The sequence below is a fragment of the Gallus gallus genome, chromosome 2, assembly GCF_016699485.2.
Source record: "Gallus gallus isolate bGalGal1 chromosome 2, bGalGal1.mat.broiler.GRCg7b, whole genome shotgun sequence".
Classification (NCBI taxonomy): Eukaryota; Metazoa; Chordata; class Aves; order Galliformes; family Phasianidae; genus Gallus; species Gallus gallus.
The window spans coordinates 32,541,755-32,564,188 of NC_052533.1; the positions used below are offsets into that span (position 1 = coordinate 32,541,755).

The following is a 22,434-nucleotide window of genomic DNA, read 5'->3' on the forward strand; positions in this document are numbered from 1 at the left end:
GAAATTCTTAGGGCGAGATCCCCGAGCTATTGCTGCCTCACAGCACGCAAATGTGGCGGCTGCTCCTAGAGATGTGCCAAGCGCCACGCACGTGGAAACGCGGCCGATACTCGGAGGCGTAGGGGAGAACCCGGACAAAAGGGCTCTGTTCGCGTTTATTCCGATTTTGGCAATGTCGCAGCGGTCGATGTGGGAACATTCCGGCAGAAGAGGCTGCCGGAGGGGAAGAGAGGCCCAAGAAGCGAAACGAACGCGAAGCGAACGGGACGACGGCTCAGAAGATCAAAGAAGCTGAAGTAGATGACATGAGACCAACGCGTCGCTCCTCGGGTGACAACGTACCGAGACGCGAGGAGAAAGAAACGGCACTCACAGCCGATGTCTGGGCTCGAATATCGATACCGTCGAAGCGAACGGCGGAGCTGAGCGCGTGTATTTCGGGTTGCGCGTGTCTGCAAAAGAAGCGCTGCGATGCCGTTAGCTTCGCGGGGGTGTGCTGTGGCCGCCGCCTTTTTCTCTTAGTTTGCTCGCAGCTTTTCAGCTGCCAACCCGCAAATAATAATAATAACAACGTCAAAAATGCCTCCCGCCGAACAAACCGTCGAAGCAGCTCCGAATTGGCCCCCGCCGCCTCGTGTGCGCGCCCACCCCCAGCCTGTTCGCCCAACGGCGGCACGGCGCTGCTCGGAAATAGCCCCGAAATGTCGCATTCTGTCGCACACAAACAACCCCGGGACACCACAGCCTGCAAAGCGTCTATATTACACACGTATATATATAAAATGTACATATTTTACAGTCCAGGAAATAGCGAGCGAGCTGAGATTGCGAGCTTCCCGTCACCGCAATCGTCTCACACGCTTTAAAAATAATCCTCCAGGCGGCATTCACCGCATTTATTTTTTACGTGGGAGAGCCGGGGGTGCCTCGCTGTGCGCCCCGAGCTTTGCCGGGCAGTCAAAGGTAGCGATTAAACGGTGCTCAGAAGTTACGCGCGACCTGGGAGCCCTCCCCGGTTATGGCTCATGTGCCGAGAGGGATCGCGATGTGGTTCGCACTGGGGAGGATTTTTGTTGTTTTGGAATCTCGCCGTAATTTATCCCCGATTAGAATGGAGAGCGCTGTGCCAAGTTATTACTTCGCGTGACGACGCATAAACACTTTTTAATTTCAGCGCAGTTTTTGCTGCCCTCGGAAAAAAAAAAGAAAGAATGAATCATAACGAGTTTAACAACGCCATTGTAGACAAACATTTGATAGGAAGGCTCTTATTAGAAAGCGGGGAGTGGCTGCTGCTCTGCATCCCTAGAAAGAATTAAATCTTTGCAGCGGGGTGGGGAAAAAATAGCACAGAGCGCGCTTTCCTTTCCGACGCTGAATTTCGATGTTAAGATATTGGCTTTGATTGAAGGAAACGTAAATAAAACGCAGAGAAAGCGGTTGTGCTGCGGAGCACCGTTCGGCTTTCTTTTTCTTCCTCGTGTGACTCTAAGTTGAAAAATACAGCGATCTTCTTGCAGAGCACATTCTGTGCTTCCTTCCCTCCCGCTTCTGTTTCCTCTCCAATTACTTTTCCCCCCTTTCTTTTGGCAACATCTGAACACGCGCTACCATTCCCCACTACTACTCGTTCCCAAGACCGAAAGCCAACGAAAGCAAAACGGAGACAAATACGAAAACGAGAGGAGGAAATCAGAGTAGCGGGCCAGGAGAAGTTAGGAGTGACTTTGAGACACGTCAAGTTTGCGGAGGACCCGACTGTTAGCATCTGTACGATAGAAGTACAGCGGGTCGCACGGAGCGGGGATTGCCGAGGACGCGGGCAAAGAGTTTTATTTGTACCAGGGACAGATGGTGGAAATTTCCCTTCTCCAGTAAATAAATTTCAAATTAAAGCTCCGCAGCACTGCGTCTCCCGTCTTCGCGGTGCTCTCCGAGGGCGGCCACCGCATCCCACGGGCAGGGCCGGGCGGACCCGGGAGCACCCCGATTCCCCCTGTTCTGCCCCAGCGATGCCGTCCCCGCGTTTTCCCAACGTGTCATTCCTCTCCGGGAAAACGGGAGGCTCAGAGATGGGGCGAGGGGTCGAGGAAGGAGAGGACGGGCTCGCAGCTCTGTGCCGCGGCTCTGTCAGCTGATAGGGAGCGCGGTGGGTGCTTGGAGAATAATAACGCGGGACGCGGTGCGGAGCGAGCGTTTGCCACAAACTGATGCTACCCGTACCGTGCCCCAGTGCCCCAGGGAGCGGGAGATAAGGCGGAAAAAAAAAAAGGAAAAAATAAAAATAAAAATAAAAGAAGAAGAAAAAAAACAAGGGGTTAAAAAAAAGAGAGAGACGGAAAAAAAATAGAGGGGAAAAAAAAAAAAAAAAAGAAAAAGAACTCGGCCTTTGTTGACGCGCAGCCCGTGGCTCCGGCCCGCGTTCTGCGCCCACACCGTCGACATTTTAGGCGCTGGCGGGAGGCGGCCGAGCGCTTGATGGCGGGCGGCGGCTCTTTCGCGGGCTCACAGCGCCACCTGCCGGCGCGCCGGCGCGCCGTCCGCCCGCCGCGCCCCGCGGAGAGGCACCGCGCAGGCGGCCCCGCTCCGGCCGCGCCCCGCGGCTCCGCGTCCGCGTCCGCGCCTGGCCCGGCCCGGCCCGGCCGGGGGGAGGCTCATAAAGGCTGTTATTTCCGCTCGCTCGCTTTATCTAAAACAGCCAGACAAAACAAATGAAAAGGCTTTTGTAGAAAATCTTAATTGTGGCTGGACAGTTGTAAACTCATTAAGGGCCGAATTCCAGACAGTTTGCAGACCCGTCATTTATTACACACTCTTAATGCTGATTCTTTGAAGTTGCCTCCGTCTGCAACAACAGAGGGCGTCCCAGCATCCCAAACACCGGCTCGGGGCTCAATTAGGGGCTTTTTTTTGTGTGTGCACGCCAGAACGAGCTCCTTTCGCTAATTAGAACTCATCAAATCTTACCCCGGATTTCTTTTATTATTATTTTTTTTTTTCAAGGTGAAGCCGACAGCGTTTTCCCCCCGCAGTTCTGCACATCTGTACGCTCCGTGCCGGCTCCCTACATTCTGCCTTTCGCCCTGCAGCGTTTTACACCCCATAAACGGTTACAGCAGTCATTTTCTTTTATTGCGCTGCACGGCTCTGAATTTTCCTAACAACAACTTCTGCCAAGACCACAAGTGCGCTCCGGCTTATTTCGCTCTCGGTGCATATCTGTGCCATCCATACGCGGCCGCGGAGCGGGAGCCGCTCCCAGCCGACAGATCCGCGCTGTCGGGGCGCGCAGAGCCGCCCCCGCGGGACAGCGGCCGCCCCAACGCGGCTGCAGCGCAGCGCTCGCAGACTCCGCGATCTCTTTTGTTGCAGAGCCCGGTTTGGCTCGGGGCGGCGGGGGAGGGGTGGGCGTAAGGGGGGGGGGGGGGGCGCAGAAATCTCCCGCTCCGAAGAACCTCTCCGCTCCCTTCTGTTGTTGCCGGACGGGAATAATCGGATTTTGCCACCCCCGCTCCAGCCCTGCTCTTTCCCTCGGCTGAACCAGCGAGTAAAATTGACACCATAAATTCTACCATAATTGTCAGTAAAATTTTATCTCTCTCTGTCTCTCTATATACATACATAATCTGCGGCGCTAGTAAAATGCAGCGGGTTGTTTTTATTTGCCACGGGACATTTAAAAAGGAAAAAAAAATAAAATAAAAGAAATCCCCAACGCGAAGGCGAGGGGAGAAAGAAACGGGGGACGTTCTCAATACCGTATTTTCGCATGGCCGATTATCTCCAGGAGGGCATTTAGAATGGACCCGGGGCTCGGGTTCCTTCCCCAGCTCGCTGCAGCACTCCGGGCTCCGGGCGAGTTATCGAGGAGCAATGAAGCGGCCCGGTGTAAATGTCGCCGTGTGCACTGATTTACACGACGGCCCGCTCCGAGGAGGGCTGCGCGTTTCGGGTCGGTCCTCACCAACCCTCGACCCGCCGGAGGAACTGAATACGAACGCCTTAACGTGAGCGTGAGCCCCCGCTCCTCTTCGCAGGGGCCGCCGGTTCTCCACCGCTAAGCGCCGGCTTGCGAGACGGTATCCGGGAGGGGGGAGCTGAGCCTCACCCCCTCGGGGAACCAAAGGCATTCCGGGCCCGTTTAGAGCCTAAAGAAGCCCAGTTTTCCCCGTGCTGGGCCGTGCGTTTGCAGAAGAGAGCGCAAGAAGCCCCGGCACGGCTTTAAGCCCCGCCACGTCCGCTGAGGACTTCGGGTGGAACTCCTGCTTTAAGAACCTTAAAACATCACGGAATAGAAAAGAATCAATATATTTTATTTGGCAAAAAGTTAAATATCATTTCAACACAACGATTTGGTCAGTAGGCCATGAGGTAACTATTTCAAAATAGACAGTGTACGTTCTGCATCAGCATCACTTCCCGGATTTATTATTACTACGATTGGTTCCTTTGTTTTTAATAAGCGATACAAATTTACAATAACCAAATGTAGGTTTGTATAGCGTATAATTTATTATCAATAAAATTAACCTTCATTACAACGACCATCAAATCATTCGATTAAAATTAAAACGTAAACCATAGGTAGTTACCCTTTCACATATACGTATAGCTCCGAAATCTGCTAACTGCTCACTGGTGCAAAAACAATAGTTAAGCTAGTCTGCTTAGTTACTTTTTCATATATAGATCATATATACAACTGACACAGACAGTACGATATATATATCAACTGTGCATACTAAAACGACTCGTTTCCATGTCTTCTGAGAACCGTCATTCCCAGACATCCCGGACAAACTTTTTTATTCTCCCCCCCCCCCCCCCCCCCCCCCCCCCCTCTACTTTTGCGTGTGTGTTTAAATTGGGATATAGATATATATATAATATATACTTTACAATCAAAGGTTAACTGTCTAATTATACAGAAAAGACTTAATACGCTACAGAGCTATACTCTATGCCATTTTTATAATAAACAACCTGAGTTCAAATTGAATCCTAGCTTACACAATTACATCCGGTACAGCACCCAAGCACATAAATTGAGTCACAAACATAATTACCACAATAAAACACAGTGTTCAAGTATTAGAGCGGAGATCTCTCCGCCGCGCAAAGAGCGAATAAAATTAACTACGTCGGCTAAACTATACAGTCCGTAAATAGTTGTGCATTAGGAAAAGGTAGTTTTTGCTCGTCGTTCTGGTTTTTTTTTTATTTTTTTTTCCTTTTTTTTTTTCTTTTTCTTTCTTTCTTAAGTGAAGAAACAGGTAGATTTATACAAGCTATAGCTCAACAGCCGTTTCCGTGCTAATGCCCCCTTTTTCTTTCCTATTAGAAAATGAAAAGTCTTACTGTACCTCTCCTGGCAACTGGCCTCTCCATGCTACTGTGACAAGCAAGGTACAATCGGAATCAGAATTTGCCTGGAGAAAGCAAATGAGGCCTGGACCCAGACGCATTGCATGGCAGGGCTCGAGGGGAGGGTTTTGTTGTTGTTGTTGTTTTTATTTTTTTTGTTTGCTTTTTTGTTTGTTTTTTTTTTTGTTGTTTTGTTTTACTTTATGCTTTTTTTTTTTCCTTTCCTTTCCGTTTAACCCCCGTATCCCTATCATTCGTCCTTCGCTCGGTCTTTGTTGATTTTCTTCATTTTCATCCTCCTGTTCTGAAACCAGATTTTCACTTGTCTCTCGGTGAGGTTGAGGAGCCTGGCCACCTCGTACCTGCGGTCCCTGGTGAGATACATATTGAACAGAAACTCCTTCTCCAGTTCCAGCGTCTGGTGCTTGGTGTAAGGGCAGCGCTTTTTCCGGGTGGACCTCGCGTGGAGCCAGTTAGCAGCGGGGTTATCTGCGGGGGGAGCGAGAGGAGAGGTTGAGGCTCAGGGGGGTGTCTGGAGGGGGAGGGAGGGGGTCCTGGCGTCGGGGTGCCCCTCGTCTCCGCTGTGAGCACGGAGCGCCCGCATCCCCACGCACGGAGGGGGGGTCACGGAGACCCGTGAGCGGCAGAGCCACGCCGCCCCCGCCTCCCTCCGCTTTTCTTTTTTTATTGTTTGTAGGATGCAGTTTGAAAACAGCCGTCTGCCTGCTCTCTGCCGGCTGCCTCCTTCCTTCCTGCCCTCCCCGCAGCCCCTCCGAGTGCCAGCTCGGCCGGAGGGGCAGCTCGTCTGAATCGGTTCCCTGTTACAATTCGCCCTTCTCCCGTGTCATCTCTGGCAGGACCCGGGGAACTGACGAGCCAGCCCGAGGCCGCCGTCGTTACAGCCCCGGCAGCTCAGGGCCCTTATTAGCAATGGCGTTATTAGCAGGAGCAGCTCCGCTCCGCGGCCCCGCGGCTCCCAGCGCGGGCATTTCCGCCGGGAGGCGGAGGGGGAGGAGGGCACCGCGCAACGGCGAGGTTCCGGCTGCCGGCCCTGAGCTGCCCCCCCCGGCCCCACAGCTCACATTCACCTCCAATGCTTCTCGGGCACCCGCTCCGTGAGTGCTGCGGGAGGATGCGAGTACGTCCTGCGAAGTTGGCTGGGGTGGCCGGGGGGGGGGGGTGGTGGGGGAGGGGAGGGCGGGGAGGAGAGGGAGGGAGGGGTGGGATTTTTTTTTTTTTCCCCCGATTATTTTATTTTATTTTATTTTAAGTCGCAGCCGCGGAGAGGGGTTTTGTTCTCCCCTCGGCCCGCAGAGCCGCAGCCGTCCCGGATCCCGGCAGAGCCCGCGAGGGGCAGCGCGGCTCTCAGTCCCCGGTGCCCGGGCAGCGCGAAGCCCCGCACCGCGCCTCCTCCCCGGCCCCAAACGCGCCGCCCCGCAGCCCCACTTACTTGGATCAATGTGTGGTTTCTCTCCGTTTGCCTCACTTTCTCCATTGTTTTCAGAGAATGCGCCTTCGTGGCTTTGCTTATCCCTATCAACTGGAGGAGAACCACAAGCATAATCAGACAGAGACAAAGTGTGAGTGTCAAACGTGGTACAGTCACCCCTTCTGGCCGCCAGCGGTTCAGGTTTAATGCCGTAATGCCTGCTGGTAGGTAACCCGGGGAAGGACAAGGAGCCCGGCACAGGCTCGAGCCACGAACGCATGTACCTGCCGTCGGGCGGTGCCACGGGCGCCTGGTGGTGCGCGTAGGGGTGGTACACGGCGGGGACGCCGCTGGCGCCGGCGGGGTGCGCGGGGCTCCAGGGGGGGCCGAAGACGGGCGCCTTGGGCTGGAAGCTGCAGGGGGTCAGCTCGGGGTGCTCGGCCAGCGCCGGGCGCGGCGGCGGCCCCAGCGGCGCGGGGGCGTAGCGGGGGGCCGCCAGCTCGTCCCCCTCCGGCACCAGGAAGGAGTCCACGTAGTAGTTGCTGAGGGTCCCGGGGGCCGACATGGCGCGGCGCGGCGCGGGCGCCCGACCCGCCGCAATTCGGGGCTGCGGCTTTCACGTAACAACTTGGTGCTGGCGGAGAAGTAGAGTCAGTAATAAGTTGGGGGCAGCCCGGGCGCCCATTGGCTGCCCCGGTCACGTGGCGGGGGAGCAGAACAATAAAGTATAAATCAGTCCGCGGGCTATTAATGGGTCAGTGTTTTCCAGCCATCATTTTTATAGCGAGGCCATATGTTTTTATGCAAAGGGATATTTGAGTTATACGCCGGAGTTTGTTTTAATTGCGGCCAACGGAGATTAAAAGATCGGATTCCGCATTAAGGCCCCCCCTTCCCTTCCCTTTCTTTCTCTCCTCTCCTCTCCCTCTCTCCGTCCCCCTCTCTCCCTCTTTTTTTTTCGTTTAAGCGGACTATTTTACACCACAATTAATCATCCCATCAGTCACTCGCGTTCCCTACGAGAAAAAAAACCCGGCACAGCCCCCCCACCCCGCCCCCCCAAACCCTTCCGATCGGAGACCTTCACGTAAAATTACACAGCAATCGAAGCAATAAAAAGAAGCAAAAATAGCAGTCGCGGCGTACTGTATTTAAATACGTATTTATTATATTTCATAAGGAGTTATTGTTTCGGGAGCCACGGGGTTGTTATGAAGTCAGTAACTACGAGCGCGCTCATTTGCATCGCTGTGTTTCACAGCAGTAAAAATTTACGAGTGCTCGGAAAGGTTAAATTATACCATTGTGTTTCGTTTGGGAGCTCCCTGTAAATAATCCCGTTCCGTTCCGCGCTAAGCGGGACCGGCAACGAAAAGTCAAACCCGACGCATCCCACGGCCGGAGCCGCTCCGAAGGGCCTTCGGAGGACCGGGGGAGGATCGGGGCGCGGGGATTCGGTCCCCTCGGGCCGGGCTGAGAGCGGCAGTGACCGAAGCCCCCTCCTCACCCGGCCCTGCCCTTGGACCACCCTCCCCCCGGCAGAGCGGCCGCCGAGAGCCGGGCAGCGGCGTCGCCGGCTCCGATTTATTCTTAACTGTGCAGCCAAGCGGCGGGTGGGAGGGAGGGAGGGAATGGGGGGGGGGGGGGGGGGGAAGAGGGGAGAAAAAGCACCGTGTGCCCGCTGCAAAGAGGCACCGCGCTCGGAGGGGAGGCTATAAGCGGGGCTCTCGCTTTCGGCCGCCCCGCGGAACGGAGCGGAGTTATTGATTTGGCAGCGGGACGCGCGCTGGAAACCGAGCGGAGGGTTACGGTCCTCCACGGAAGGAGGGGAGGGAGAGGGGGGAAAGCGAGGCGCGGCCAGATCCAAGGCCAGTGTTAGGGATTAAACGGGGCTGCGCTGCGCGCCCGCGCCGCCGCCGGTCTCCGTCCCTCCGGAGTGCGGGGGGAGCCCCGAAATCCCCGCAGGAGGCTCGGGCCGCTCGGGGTGTGCCGCGGCGAAAACAGAGCCCCGCAAACGGAAGGGAAGGCCGAGCAAGAATTAAAATCACGTGTAAATATCGTGCGTGCAAAAGTGTGGTTCTAATTAGTTTTACATGGCTGTGTGGGCCGCTTCTCTCCCTCTCTCTCCCCCCTCTGTTTCTCGCTTTTTCTTTTCATGTCCTCCCAACGGTTTAGTCAGAAATCGCGCGGAGATCCCATTTGAACGACGCTCTCCCCCCCATCCGGGATTACAAAGGCCCATCGTGAAACTATTATCCCCTATTAGAGTTAGAAAATTATAAGACACTTACGGGATCCCCGCAAACGCGGAGCCCGTTAGTTTCGAGCAATTCAAAAGATGCGCATAAAGATCTCCGCTACGTTTTGCGGCCGTTGCATAGACGCGCCGTAAGAGCGAAAAATAATTGTATTTCTTTCCTGGAAAGACGGAACTCGACGTCATTTATATTTATTATTAAGAGTCAGCTGTGGTGAAATGTGATTGTAGAACTTCCTTTTTCCATTCAGAAAAAATAATCTTAGCTGCGGGAGTCCTGGATGCTTATATTCGAATTTGGGTTCTCGACTTGCGGCGGGTTTCAATTTTTTTGGTTCCTCACCAAAAATAATAGCAAATGAATAACAATAACAATAACGTTTAAAAGAACGCGCCTGCATTTTTATTTCCCTGTAAAATTCGGAACGCGTTCGCTGCCAACACCCGGGCGGCAGGAGAGGGTGCGCAGAAAGCGCAAGTTAAAGCAGGGCAAATAATTGCAGGCGTTTTTCACGCGGTCCCAGCGCTGCTAACAGCGCTCGGGCGTTCGTCTCTCTTTTCTTTTTCGCCTTTCTTTTTTAGGCTCAGTTTTTCCCCGAAGTGCGTTTTTCACACGAGCCACGAGAGCTCGTGGGAGGCTGCACCGCTTTCATACGGTTTGCGTTGCCCGTCGCTGCGGGATCCGGGCCAGCAGATGCCGGGAAGGACCGACCGGCCGTCCCACTGCGGTACGAAATCGGAATTTCCAGGCACGGAGCACCGCTCTCGTGGCCGAATAAAACCCCTCCCGGCCTCCATCCCGGCGGAGTGGAACTCGCGGCGCTCCCGTCCCGTTTGCTGCGGCAGGAAGCGCGCCTCTGCGAGGGGCAGAGCTCCGCGGCCGCGGGCTTTGCGCGAGTTTTGCGCTGGAATGCCGCCTCGCCTTTTCCTGCCGCTGCGAACGATTCGGACGGAACCCACCGGCGCGGAGAGGTGCTTTGGCACAGCGGGCAGAATGAATGACTCAGAGTTTGGGGGAAGCGGTCCAAAAGCGGAGCGGTGTGAATCCGACGGGATATAAAGCACAGAGGCAAAGCCGTGCACGAAGGCTACGGAGGCACGCACGCACTGTAAATACACCGCCGGTATGTACACAGAACAGGGCAGCCCGACAGCAGCACGGTGCGCACAGGCAGACGCGAGCGCTGCTGTCGGACTGCGGTGTACACATCTGCTCCTGGCCCAGCCGAGGCGTCCCCCGCGAAGATCCAGCTAGGGTAGGTCTGCCTCAAATCCGCTATTTAACCCCTCTCCGTTTCTGCAGCCCCGTCTGGAGCTTCAGAAAAAAAAAAAAAAAAAAAAAAAAAAACCAAAAAAAAAGTTTTTCTTTTTTAAAGCAGAAATAATCGACCAGTCGTATAGGGAAAAAAAAAAAAAAAAAGAAAAGAAAAGAGAGAGAGAAAAAAAAATAGAAAGCCAAACCCGACCCCACAGCAGTGCCTTTCCCTACCCGTTCCCGTGCCCGCCTGTCCGCTGCGGGGCAGCCGGCTCGGAGCGCGCTGCCCTCCCCGTGCTACGGGCGCAGAGCCCGGCGGGAGGCCGCCCCCGCCGCGGGCGCCGCGGACACAAAAGGCGGCGGGCGCGGCGCGGCGGAGCGGCGGCGGCGGCGGAGGGCCCGGAGAGGTCGCTGTTGCCCGTTCCGCCGCCGCGGAGAGCGGCCCCGGCCGCGCCGCAATCGTGATCGTAACCGAGGCCTTGTGGGCCGCGTGGCGCTGAGCCCGTGGGAGAGGGCCTGACGGAGGGGGCTCGGGGCTCAGCGGTCGCCCCCCGGCAACCGCGTGGACGAGAGCGGCTGGAGGGGCGCGCAGCCCCCGGGCCCCGTGCCTCGGTGCGCCCTTGGAGAGGGGCTGCCCGGCTCGGTCTCTCCCCTCCCCCGGGCGGCCGAGAGCTTTTCGCCCTCCGGTTTTGAATAAATCCAGACGGAAAAAATAAAAGGGCCCTCAGCCTCCTCCCAACCCCCCCGGTCCCTCCGCCCGAGCTCTACCCACGCCGAGCGGAATGCAAAAACGCACCTGACCTTGAATGCAGCCTACGAGAGATATGAAAATCCCGCAAGCAGGCAGGGACTCGCTTAGGAGCTAGCTAACCTTGAAGAACTTGTCAAGCTTCCCCCCTCGGCTGCCGTGTTTATCTGAGGAATCAAAGGAGCCTCCGTTGCAGATGGGGAACAATGGCATTGGGACTTGACGCCTACAGATAACTTCGGCGCTAAGATTTCTTCGGGCACAAAGGACCCTCGCACCGAGCATACCTGGTGATGATATCAACTGAAGTAATTAAGGCAGTTTCGTGCTGTAGAGAGAAAGGTGGAGCCCCAACAACATGAAACTACCTAAACCACAGAGCAGTTCTCAGGCGCTAATAATTACTTGCCCCATAGCCGTGGTCTTTAACGCAAGGATCCCGCTACGGAAATAAAACCAGAAACGTGACCCCGCCGTCCCTCTCGCCCCCCGCGCACCCCGCCGGGCCCCCCGCGCCCCCCGGCCGGGTTCAGGGAAGCGGAGAAATAGCATCAGAACCCCCCCCCCGGTTCCCCCCCCCCCCCCCCCCGAGGGCGGCTTTCGCTTCTCCATGCAGATGGGAAGGCCGTCCGCTGCGATGTTACATCATAAAAAGCTAACGGCTCCCTCTAAGCCCGGGTTCAAAGTCTCCCCCCCCTCCTCCCGGCACACACATACCCGGGAAGAAAGCTGGAGCTGTCGCTCCTCTGCCAGCCCTCGTTGTGCCTTCCCTTTGTGCGAGCCCCCGCTAGCTAAGCATGCAGCGAAGGAGGGAGGATGCAAAGGCGGCCCGGGGGGAATAAGCGCTCCCGCATGCAGCCAGGTAGGGAACGGCTCCGTCCGAGGGGGCCCGGTGGCACGGAGGCGGCTCTCACCTCCCCCCTCCCCATGCGCTCACCTTCACGGTTTCTTCCGAGCCCTGAGATAAAGCTACGGTTTGTCACCGTCCTCGGCAGCTAAAGATCTCCGCACGCTCGTAGGTGTGTGATTAAAAGGGGGGTGGGGGGGAATAAAATCCTCTTCCCTACCCTCAAGAAATAGTAATTTGCTTCCTCAGTCTGTGCAGCTCCTCAGTCAACTGAAACCACTCGTTCAAGACAGCAACAATCCAGATATACTAGCAAGTCATAAAACTGAACAAAAGCCGACAAACCTTAGAGCACCATCGCTATATGGCCCAGACAAATTACGACCGTCTAGGTAATATTTAAATAGATTCCTAAAGTAATTGCAGGGGGTTTAGGCAACTATTCCTGTTGTAAAAGTTCTCGAAGACATAAAGTAGAACCTGAGGATAAACAGTCACAAAAAGAGGTAAAATTAAAAGGATTCATTCCACGTCTTTTATTCTTCTATGAGAACATAAACATCGTCTTTTTCACGCACAGCAGCATTACAGTATTAATTTATTCCGATTTAAGGTAAGAACTAGATATAGCTAGAACTAACATTTATAATAACGATAGAATGCATTTGCTTAAAACGGTATCGGCGTTTTAATAATAATAGACATTTATACATATCTGTATTTATAGCTTTTCCCCTTCTTTCTTTCTTCTTTTTAAAATCTCTGTCTACTCTTTTTCACCTATACGTTTCACCCTTTGATGCACGTAACTTCACAGTATAAAGGAAGACGGACAAACCCTCCCTCGCTATCTCAGGCTCTGGCTCAGAAAGTCCTTTTGATGTTCAGGATGTACACTTTTCAGTGAAATTAGTGAGGAAAAAGTGACGGCCTTTTATTGTTTTTTTTTTCTCAAGGGGGAACCGTTGTGTGCTTATCCCGTGTTACCAACGGTAACGCTATTAATCGACCAACAACAACAAAAAATCACTAATTCCACATCTTTAAGCAAAACTACGTTACGTAAATATCTACAACCAGAAAGAGAGAGAGAAATTCAGAGGTAAGTGTCATCATTTAGTCCATGAGCGAGACGAATACATATATATATATATATATATATATATATCTTTAAAGAGAAGAGATTTCATTTTCCTGGCCAATTTCAAAGCCGTCATATTGACTTTCAAGGTAAAGAACAAAAAAATGGCTCTTAACACCGGTTCCCATGAAGCCCTTTTAAAGGATGCCTGCATTTCATTATTGCGAGTCCTGCTTCGGGAAGGATAAAGGGGGAGGGGGGAGACAAGGAAAACAGAGGGGGGGAAAAAGCTGAGCTCCCAATATATAGAAGTATGGCACGGCTTAAATGATTCATTCCGAAGCTGCTCACAGTCCGAGTTACACCGCCTATATTTTAAAAGAATGCGCCTTTAACCGAGCTCGTTTACTTTTCGGAGAGACACGGGGGAGGGAAAGGGGGGGGATGGGGGGGGGATGGATGGAATATTTGCGGCTCCTGAAATCCTATTTCTGGGTTTTCAAAGCTTGAAAGAGCGAAGCGGGCCCGGGAAAGGCTGCAGGAACCGAGGAGGCTCACACATGGCCCTCAGCGTTAGCGTGGCTCTCTTCCGCTCCCCCCGCAGCCCCGAAGCAGCTATTAAGAGTTTAAGGACATACTGAGAACGTCTAAAATCGTTAATCCGTACAGGTGCGGATGACTACAGCCTAGGAAAATGATACTGGCTCTTTAAACCATCAAGATGTGTTTATAGGTTCATCAAGAGAAATTAAAGTTGGCTGTGAGCTCCCGAATCCTATTCTCTCTGTTCATTTTCTTCAGTTTCATTCTGCGGTTCTGAAACCAGATTTTAACTTGTCTGTCTGTGAGGTGGACTGTGCGGCTGATCTCTAGGCGACGCTCACGAGTCAGGTACATATTGAACAGAAACTCCTTTTCCAGCTCGAGAGTTTGATGCTTGGTATAGGGGCACCGTTTCTTTCGGCCACTTTTTGCGGTTAGCCAGTTTGCTGCATTTTCTCCTTTTGAATTGCCTAGTTTTGAGAAAGTAAAAGAGGGACATTACCAGCGGGTAGGAGGCAAACAGCCGGGGGAGAGGGTGGAAAGCTTGCGTGGGTGTGTGCGCACACGGGGACTCGCTCCTCCAGAGCCGGGATGCGGGGGCCTTCCCGGAGCTCCCAAGCGCTCTCCTAAAGGCCCCGGGGCTGCCCCGAGGGCAGCCTTTCCTCTGCTGGGATGCTCGGAGGAGGGGAGTCCGGCTCCGACCCCCCGAAACGGGCTTCTCCCCGCACCGACCCCGCCGTTCCTGGGGGGCGGCTCGGTGAGGGGCCTGGAGCCTTTCCGCCCTCCCGAGACACCTGCTTCCAACAACAAAAGCCACCCAAAACGTGCGGATCTGAGCTTTACGAGCGCGCTCTGGGGGCTGAAAACAAGGTGAGCTGCAGGGCCGGAGCCCCCCGCCTCCAACCCCGGGCTGCCTCGCCATGGCCCTCTGTTCTCCCACGATTCGGGAGGGGAAAAAAAAAAGTAACAGTAAAAGAGAGGGGGGGGAAAAAATCACCCCCTTTCGGGGTGGGAATTCCTATCGCTGGAACCGTATGGGAAAGAAGTAACAGCGATCCCTCGATGGCTCGCAGTGGCTCGCAGGGCTGGCTCCCTAGGAGCTTTCCTTCGCTCGCTTTTCGTTTTGATCTCTAAGTTATTTTTTAATTATTGTTTTCCAACGGGGCGCCTGAAGGAATAACAGGGCGTCTGAAATGCAGCCAGAGAGGAGTGCCTGGAAAGCCTGCAGCCCACGGAAGGGGAGCTAGGCTTTCGCCACGGGGACCGGAGGGGGAAATAAATAGGCGAATGAATAAATAACAACCCTGTTATCTAGTGTAGACGCTGAAGGATATTCGCGGTGCATTCATCAGTCTAATTTGATAGCAGTTCATAGATGGCACATTTCAGCGCGGCTGTTATTCCGAAAAGCATTCTGGATCGTAAAATATAACTTACCGCGTTAATAGGTTTATTTATTGGCACTGCCTATTGCTTATTTTGGATGCCATACAAACATCTCTGTTATCTGGTAGGCACCTTCCCATCGCAGGGGAAAGACCGAGCTCGTTTTTCTATACGTTTAAGCCGCACGCAGGCGAAAGTTGCCCGGAGCGGAGGCTCTCGGGGTTTTAAGCTATAGGACGGACGTTAATTTTTACGGCAACCCCGCGCCCGAATATTACAAAGTTCAGAAGGTCACCGCGAGCAGCGCTTCTTGGCAGCCCCGCGGGGCGGCCGGGATCCTCCTTTCGCGTCGTGACGCTCCTCGCCCCCGTTTCCTTTTTTTATTACCGTTATCACCGTTTCCTAAGCCTCACCCCGCCGTGGTTCGCTTACCTACGGGCTCCTTCTCGGGAGAGGCCTTGCTGCCCTCCGACGGCGCGGGGGAGAGCTCCTCGGCGGTGGACGACGAAGCGCGGGTCTCGTCCTCCCGCTGGGAGCCGCACGCCGAGGGGCTGGGGGAGCGCTCCTCGTCCTCCCTCCTGCCCGCCTCCGGCACGGGCGGCCCCGACGGCGGCGGCTGGAAGCGGCCGGGAGGCTGCGGAGCGAAGGGGGCCGTCCCGGCCGGCCCCGCGCCGTAGCCCTTGGAGGTGCCGTAAGCCTGGGAGAGGCGGAAGTAGCCCGGGACCGGCACCCCGGTGCCGTTGGCGGAGGGGCTGACCTCGGCGCTCAGCCGCGGGAAGGGAGCGAGGTCGGCGGCGGCCGAGCCCTTGGGGCACTTCTCTGAGTCATAGAGGCAGTAGGAGCTCTCCTCCTTAATGTTTTGAGCGAAGGAGCACGAGGTGGCCTGCTGGCTCTCCGGCTCTTCCATGCGACAGGAGCGGGGCGGGTCTAGCCACACTTCCATCCCCGACACGTAGGGGTGCGTGCTGGGGACCATGCTTTGCGAAGTACCTTCATTGCGTTTGCCCAGGACGGGGAACAGTCCGCAGCCCTGCAGCCCGTAGGACAGCTCGGACGCCTGTGGCAGGTAGAGCCCGCTGCCCGGGTAGTAGCCGCCTCCTCCTCCGCCTCCGCCTCCCGCTGCCGCCGCGTCCCCTCTGCCCGCGCTGATCAACGAGTCCACCAGGAAAGAGTTTGCAGCCGGGCTCTCGGAGCATGACATTGTCGTGGAATAATTTGGCGAAGGGAGCGGATAGCCCTTCCTGGCTGACATTTCTTGTGCAAAACATGCTGAATATGATTAGAGATACCCCCGCACCGCGGCGAACGCTTGCAGCCAATGGAAGCCCGGGCCTCCCCAGCAACCCCTCCCCGTCTGGTTTCGTATGCACCGAGCTGCTCTCAGGTCGACCTCTGAATTTGGGATATGGATGGATATTAATGCGCGATATGGATTTCCAGCCACACGCACACGTGCGGAGCGGCGTGGCGGGGCAGGGCCGGAGCGGGGCAGGCGGCGGCTCCCGGCTCCCTCCGCTCTGCCCCACGCACCGCTCGGCGCGGCGGTGTTTATGACACCCCGGCTGCGGCCGCGGCCAGATGAAGCTTTTATTATCGCTCCTCTCTCCCCGCGGTCGGGCTCTCCGGAAGCGATGCGTGCTCACCTCCCCGAGCAGCCCGTGTGTGTGTCACGAAATTAATAAAGCCGCGGCTCTCCCTGTGTTTTATGCCCGGGCTCTGCTCGTTTTATTTGATTGTCTCGGGTGTTTGAGTTTTTTTTTTTTTTCCCCGAGAAATAATAGTCGTGTTATTGTTTATCACAGATCGTTGGGAACCGTAAAGGGCCCTGGTGTCTCCTGCGTTCGAGACCCGAGGAGGGAGGGAGCCCTTCCAGCCCCACATCTCCCCCAGCTTCCATTTCCTAGAGATAAAGAGCTGGCTCTGCTGCGCTTAGGAATCTCGGAGGGAGCAGTGCCACTTCAGGAGGATTAATTGTGCGGTTGCAGCTTCTAATGCTGTAGTTAACGCTGGATTCTTCCCGAGCTCTGATTGCCATTTAAAATCCAAAGCCAGACATATGCCGCAGAAAGAATCCAGACGTGAGCGGCTCAGATGGATGCTCGCACGATGCTGCGCACCCTGTTTATTGGCGTGTTTATATTTGGGCGATCGCTTTTATTTCCCCCCCGCCCCCACCCCCCTTCTTTTGGGTCATTCACTCTTCTCTCCAGAAGCACCGTCTCTGTCGCAAGCGCTGCATTAAATGATAGAGAGAAGGATACGCAGATGAATCCTGAGATAGGAGACAGCTCTGTCCTGCCAATTTGTAATTGTGGCGGAGGGAGCAGACAGATAGCAGACAGACAGGCACGCAGACAGAGAGACACATAGATTTTCTAATGAATCGCTTAATGATCGCTTGCTTTCACTTCCATCATCTTTCGCTTAGGCCATTTTGAAGTCGCCTGCCTGCCTGGCCGGAGGAATTAAGGCTTCTCCAGCCCGAGCGGAGCCTGGGGCTACTCGAGGCTTCCCAGCTCTCGCAGCCCACCCGAGAGCAGCAGAGCTCGCTCCTCGCCCCCGCGGGCACCTTCTCCCGGGGAAGCACAGCCGGCGGCCCCGCTCCCGGGGGCCGGGCGAGATGCCGCGGCTCTGCCCGCTGCCCCCGCCGGAGCCGTGCGGAGTGCCGCGTCCCGGCCCTACCCTTGGCGTTCAGAGAGCCCCGGAGGGCCCACGGGAAGCGCTGCCCCCCGCCCCCGGCTCTGACACGCCTCACGTGGTCTCCGGGGCGAGCGGTCGCCTATGAGAGGGAAATGATTATTTTATCCTTTTTTTTTTTTTTTCCTCCCCACTTTTGCCATTGCTCCGGACCGGTAGTTCTGGGGCAACGGGACACGAGCGAGCAAGCCGCGCTGCTGGGGCCCTCCCGAGGCTCCGTCCTCGTCAACTGGAAGGCTGCGGCAGGGAGAGGTCGTTACAACTTCACAGTCGCCATAAAACCTTGATGGAAAGGCGCCCTATATTCCCAGCGTTCTCGAGCTTACCCTTGAGTGCCGAGCGGGACCGCCTGTCGGATGGGGGATAGGAGGGGGCCCGACAGCCTGCAGAAACTCTCCGAGGTTGTCCCCACGTTTCCTCCCCTAATACCGTTTGTGCTCCCCAAATGCGAGACGTGTTAACGCGTGATGGACAAACCCTTATCAGATTCCTATGAGGGCCGTATCACCGCTAACAAAATTAATACCGTGCAAGGAACCATTTTATTGGTTCCTATAGAGGAAGGCTATTATCAATAGGCTTAGCGTTATAAATGCAGATCTAAATAAAGTGAAACGTGAGCCCCAGCTCCACGCTCCCAATACATTTCTCTGCACAAGTCAGGTATAAAAATTACTCCGGGGAAGTCCGCTCTTGCGGTATGTTTGTTTTGCATTTGCCAAATTAAATAGGAATGGACTGCAAACCTAAAAACCGTACGGAATCGAGGAGTAACACTTGAAATCCTTCCAAAGCTGTTTTTAAAACTAGCGGCTCCCTTTAAAAAATCGGATTAAAGCGGGGAGAGGCCCGTAAAAGAGCTCTGCGATCCTCCTGAATAAAAAGGGCACAAAATGCGAGTTGGCTGCTTCCACCTCCTCGAGAGCTAACGCAGACTACATCAGACAAAAGGCGCGGAGGACAGAGGCGATTCGGAAGAAGAACACTTGAGTTTTAGCCTCTCTCTTCTTCCTCCCCGTGGCTTCGACGGCGCAGGGGTCGGGGCTCGGCCTTCGGTGCCTCTGTCCGAAGGCAGCGGTCCGGTCGTGCGGGATCTGCCGTCGGGAGCGCCGGTCGGGGCCGCTCGTTGGGTCCGCAGCGCCGCGCCGGGTGGCGGCCGGGGCACCTCCGCCTCGATCGTGAACTCCGCTCGGAGCCGCATTATCTCCGCTTTCTTTAATCGCTAACAAGGCCAAGGCAAATAGTAACCGGCATCATCAAACCCACTGAAGTAAAACTAATAACGCGCGCTTGGTTCTTAACTATAAAAGATAATGGTCAATTCCGACTAAACTGAGCTAATTTGGCACGCGTTGGGTGTAGCTACCGCGTTGCCAGCGCTTAACGGTGTGTCCCCGGGAGCTTAACCTCCGTTTAAAAGAAATTTTAAGGAATATTGTGGACGCCGGGGGACGAGAAACGCTTTCTTTCTAATTCCGCTTCCGCAAGGAAAGCCGTCCCGAGGTCCATAAAACCGAGCAAATAAAAGTCTGATAAATATCAAAGCCGGCGAGCGGCTGATTTCGCGGAGAATCTGAATTCGCGGCGTGCGTAGACAACGCTATCAAAATAAAACTTTATTGATCTGCGAAAAATATAATAGATGCATTAATAGCGTCGTTAAGCCGTTTTATTGGCTGGCCTAAAATTAAAAACAAAAAGGGAATAAATAAAACCCGACAGCTCAGCCCCGGCGAACTCCCGACTGGAAATTTCAAAACGCGTCACGTTAAACCGTGATTTATCTTTTTTTATTATTAGCCCGTATAAAGCCAAAGATCAGCGCCGTTAATCCGGAGAGCCGTTTTGCGAGCTAATTAAAATATGTTTTTATTTGGAGGCGCGGGGAAAAGTGCGACGTGCGGGAAGGCGGAGGGCCTCGCAGCTCGCCGCGGACTGCATGCGCCGCCTGGCTGAGGAGGGAGCCGCGCAGCGCGTCGTGCGCCTATCCCCAAATTAATGCGAGCAGGGTCTCGTTCTTTCATATTGGAACTGTCAGTCGGCAGGAGCGTGCGTGTGTGTGCGCGCCACATTCCTCCTTTATTTATTTATTTAACCCCCCCCCCCCCGCTTTCCCCTCTTTTTGCTGGAATTGCTCCAAAGAAGGCGGATTTCAAACAGGAGGTTTAGGAACCGCGGCCGTGCCAAGTTAGGTGACAAATGACGGCCCCACTAATTTTATCTTGCCTAGAAATACTTTCACGCTGAGGGTTGGGGTGGGCGGAGGGGAGGGGGGGGAGGCTTGGCTTGTTGTGGCGGATTACGCTGCTAAAAAATTCGGGCGCGATTTAATTTTATTCCGCCATCCGGGGGCTCGTTCTCCTAAATATATTTCGGAGGCTGCGCGGATCGGTTTACTCGTTTGGATTAGGAACATATTTTGCGAGTGAGTCTGACGAGCTCCGAATTCTGGCGTGCGGCGGAACAAAACGCGTCCCGACCGATTCATTCCGGCTCCATCCCATCGCCGTTCCCCGGCCCCGTTCGGAACGAGGGGGTCCCATTGTCCGCTGAGCCCCAGCACCGCGCGGAAGTAACAGCGGTATCGGGTTATGCGGCCGTCGGTAGAACCGTAAACATACAAATCCGCCTCTTTTAAGTGCAGCCTTTTTAGTGAGAGAGATGGGCCGCGCAGCTGTACGGAGCGTTTGAAACTGTATCCCCTCTCCCCTTTTTGTAGCTGCCCGTAAGATGTGGGTGCGCACACGGATATCTGCTTGCGGTGCAGCGCTCACAAACGCACACGTTGGCCCGACGCTTCGATTCGGAGCGTTTAATGAGAAGATTATGACATACACACACACACACACAAATAGAAGACGACAACAAAACACAAACCCAAAGAGCTCATGAAAAAGCCTCCCAGGGGTTTGGATGTGGTATGCGCACTGAAGTCGAGTACACGATTAATTAAACACAGTGTAGACACTGAGTTGGCTTCGCCTCTTCCCTCCGAAACACGCAAACCCAAATCATGTGAAATAATAAACAGTTATTGTAAGAAACGAGCTTGTTTTTTTTAAATATTATCCTATGACCGCGGCCGTCAGTAAACAATTCGTAACCAGAGGGCGCTTTAACTGCTGCTGGGGTCCCTTTGATTTATTCAGCGGAGTATTGAATGGAGCAGGGAAACAACAAGGGGAAAAATAAATATTTGATCAAATATGCTGAGTTTAACTCGGCTGGTGTAAAATGAAACGTTGCAAAGGGACCCTCAGCCACTGCCCCGCTCCTCCTCGGGACGTGACTTCTTAAGGGCCCGACGTTTCCGAGGGGAGGTCAGGAGAGATCGGGTCCCGAGCTTTTAATGGAGCATCTTTGATGAAATCGATAGGTTCCGATAATCATCTGAGAAATGCTCTCTGCCGGCTCAACATGTGCTTTTAACTAGGCTTGCAACAGCTCCCCAGGAGCACGGTTTTAAAGGCCGCTGTCTTTAAAATAGAGGCAACTCGCATTAGTTTACATACAAAGACTCTTAGGGGAGCAAAGACAACACAAGCATTTTTTTTTTTCCCGAGATAGATATTTAAATAGAGCGTACCCTCTGTTAATATACAAGCGGGTTGAAATATGTAGCCAAACCAGTATCTCCATACAATACCACATTTCCTCTCCCCCTGCCCCCCCGCCCCTTCTCAAATGGAGACATAACAAAAACATGTGAAACTTTTATGGGCGAGAAAAGTAACCTGGAGTTAGGGATACTCGTAGCCGGGATAGAGTTTCAAAGCTACAACCCCGAGCAGCCCTGAGCACATGAGAATGTGAGACTGCTGGTTGTTTATGGCACATGTTCTAGCTGGGATAGATAGATGGACGGGTAGATAGGTAGACGGATGGGTAGATGGGTGGATGGATGGATGGATGGGTGGGTGGGTGGGTGGATGGACGGATGGATGGCCAATCTGGTCCTGCACGCATGCTGACTCAACGTGCAACCGCATGCTTAGTTTTGAGCATAAGTGTGTCAAAACTTGTTTACCACAGGCTGCGTCCAGCTGCGAGGAAGCAGGCTCTCCTTTTAAGTTACCAAGCGACCCTAACTAAACTATAGTTCAAGTCCAATAAGATCGTCAGAATTGTCTGTCATTTGTAGTCTGGGTTGCCATAGATCTAGTTGATTGAAGACACCTACTGTTCCCCACATAAATGTCAGCTTTCATAATATTTCCAGCGCTACCATTTTTATAACTGGAAGAAATCTACAAGTTTCTCCGCGAAAAGAAATATTTCCAGATACCGTGGATTTTCCACGCCGCCGGCCAAAACTTTACCAGGAGACAGAAAAAAGGTCAGCGGCGCCTCAGAAAGCCCCCGCGACGTTCATTCACCGCTTTAATCGCCAACTTCGGAGCTCCGCTTCCACTGCCGCCGCTCCGGCCGGCCCTCCCCGCGCCCCGCGGCGACACCGCGCCCGCCGTCCCCTCTCCTCGCGGGGCACGCGGAGAGCACTTACCTCCGCGCATTGCCCACGCCGGAGCCCCGCGGCCCGACCTCCGCCGGGTCCCTCGCGCTAATTGAGCGTGCGGCCGCGAAGTGAACAAAGGCCAAGATTCCGCCGGGCTGCTCCCCTCGGCCGGCGGCTTTGACATTGATCTGACGATCGCCATCTGGCGGCCGCGCCGCCCCGCGCAGCCCCGGGCCCCGCCGAGGGCCGCCGGCCGTTCACCTCCCGCTCCGCCCGGCACGGCGGCCGCCGCCTTTATAGCGGTGCATTCCGCCTCTGCGAGCGGACGAGTCACGGACACTTTTTATGGCCGCATTCTCTCAGCAACACAGAGG

At 54.6% G+C, this 22,434-nt stretch overlaps 2 protein-coding genes, 1 long non-coding RNA gene and 2 other non-coding genes across 11 annotated transcripts; 1 reads left to right on the forward strand and 4 right to left on the reverse strand.

The window, feature by feature from the left end:
• Positions 1-4,292: 4,292 nt before the first annotated feature.
• On the reverse strand, positions 4,293-22,335 carry HOXA9 (homeobox A9). Of its 2 annotated transcripts, XM_046919010.1 has the most exons (3): positions 22,109-22,335; positions 6,815-7,427; positions 4,293-5,853 (listed from the first exon to the last, which is right to left on the reverse strand). In XM_046919010.1, exons 2-3 carry the CDS (start codon positions 7,356-7,358, stop codon positions 5,615-5,617), a joined length of 783 nt encoding a protein of 260 aa, XP_046774966.1. In that variant the 5' UTR covers positions 7,359-7,427; positions 22,109-22,335; the 3' UTR covers positions 4,293-5,614.
• On the forward strand, positions 9,948-13,759 carry HOXA10-AS (HOXA10 antisense RNA). Of its 5 annotated transcripts, none has more exons than NR_173340.1 (4): positions 9,948-10,306; positions 12,150-12,292; positions 12,857-13,002; positions 13,487-13,759. It is a non-coding gene; the product is annotated as an HOXA10 antisense RNA (long non-coding RNA). The 5 variants fall into 5 exon arrangements; NR_131198.2 differs by lacking the exon at positions 9,948-10,306 and adding an exon at positions 11,816-12,072 and having other exon boundaries at positions 12,134-12,292; NR_131199.2 differs by lacking the exon at positions 9,948-10,306 and adding an exon at positions 11,816-12,072.
• MIR1732 (microRNA 1732) lies at positions 10,171-10,271 on the reverse strand. Its single transcript, NR_035230.1, has one exon. It is a non-coding gene; the product is annotated as a microRNA 1732 (primary transcript).
• On the reverse strand, positions 11,346-11,439 carry MIR196B (microRNA 196b). Its single transcript, NR_031414.1, has one exon. It is a non-coding gene; the product is annotated as a microRNA 196b (primary transcript).
• Positions 12,411-22,335, reverse strand: HOXA10 (homeobox A10). 2 transcript variants are annotated; one of them, XM_046926610.1, is made up of 3 exons: positions 22,109-22,335; positions 15,343-21,083; positions 12,422-13,994 (listed from the first exon to the last, which is right to left on the reverse strand). In XM_046926610.1, the coding sequence occupies exons 2-3, from the start codon at positions 16,160-16,162 to the stop codon at positions 13,720-13,722; spliced, it is 1,095 nt and encodes a 364-aa protein (XP_046782566.1). In that variant the 5' UTR covers positions 16,163-21,083; positions 22,109-22,335; the 3' UTR covers positions 12,422-13,719. The 2 variants fall into 2 exon arrangements, with proteins under 2 accessions (NP_001292574.1, XP_046782566.1); NM_001305645.2 differs by lacking the exon at positions 22,109-22,335 and having other exon boundaries at positions 12,411-13,994; positions 15,343-16,616.
• Positions 22,336-22,434: the final 99 nt, after the last annotated feature.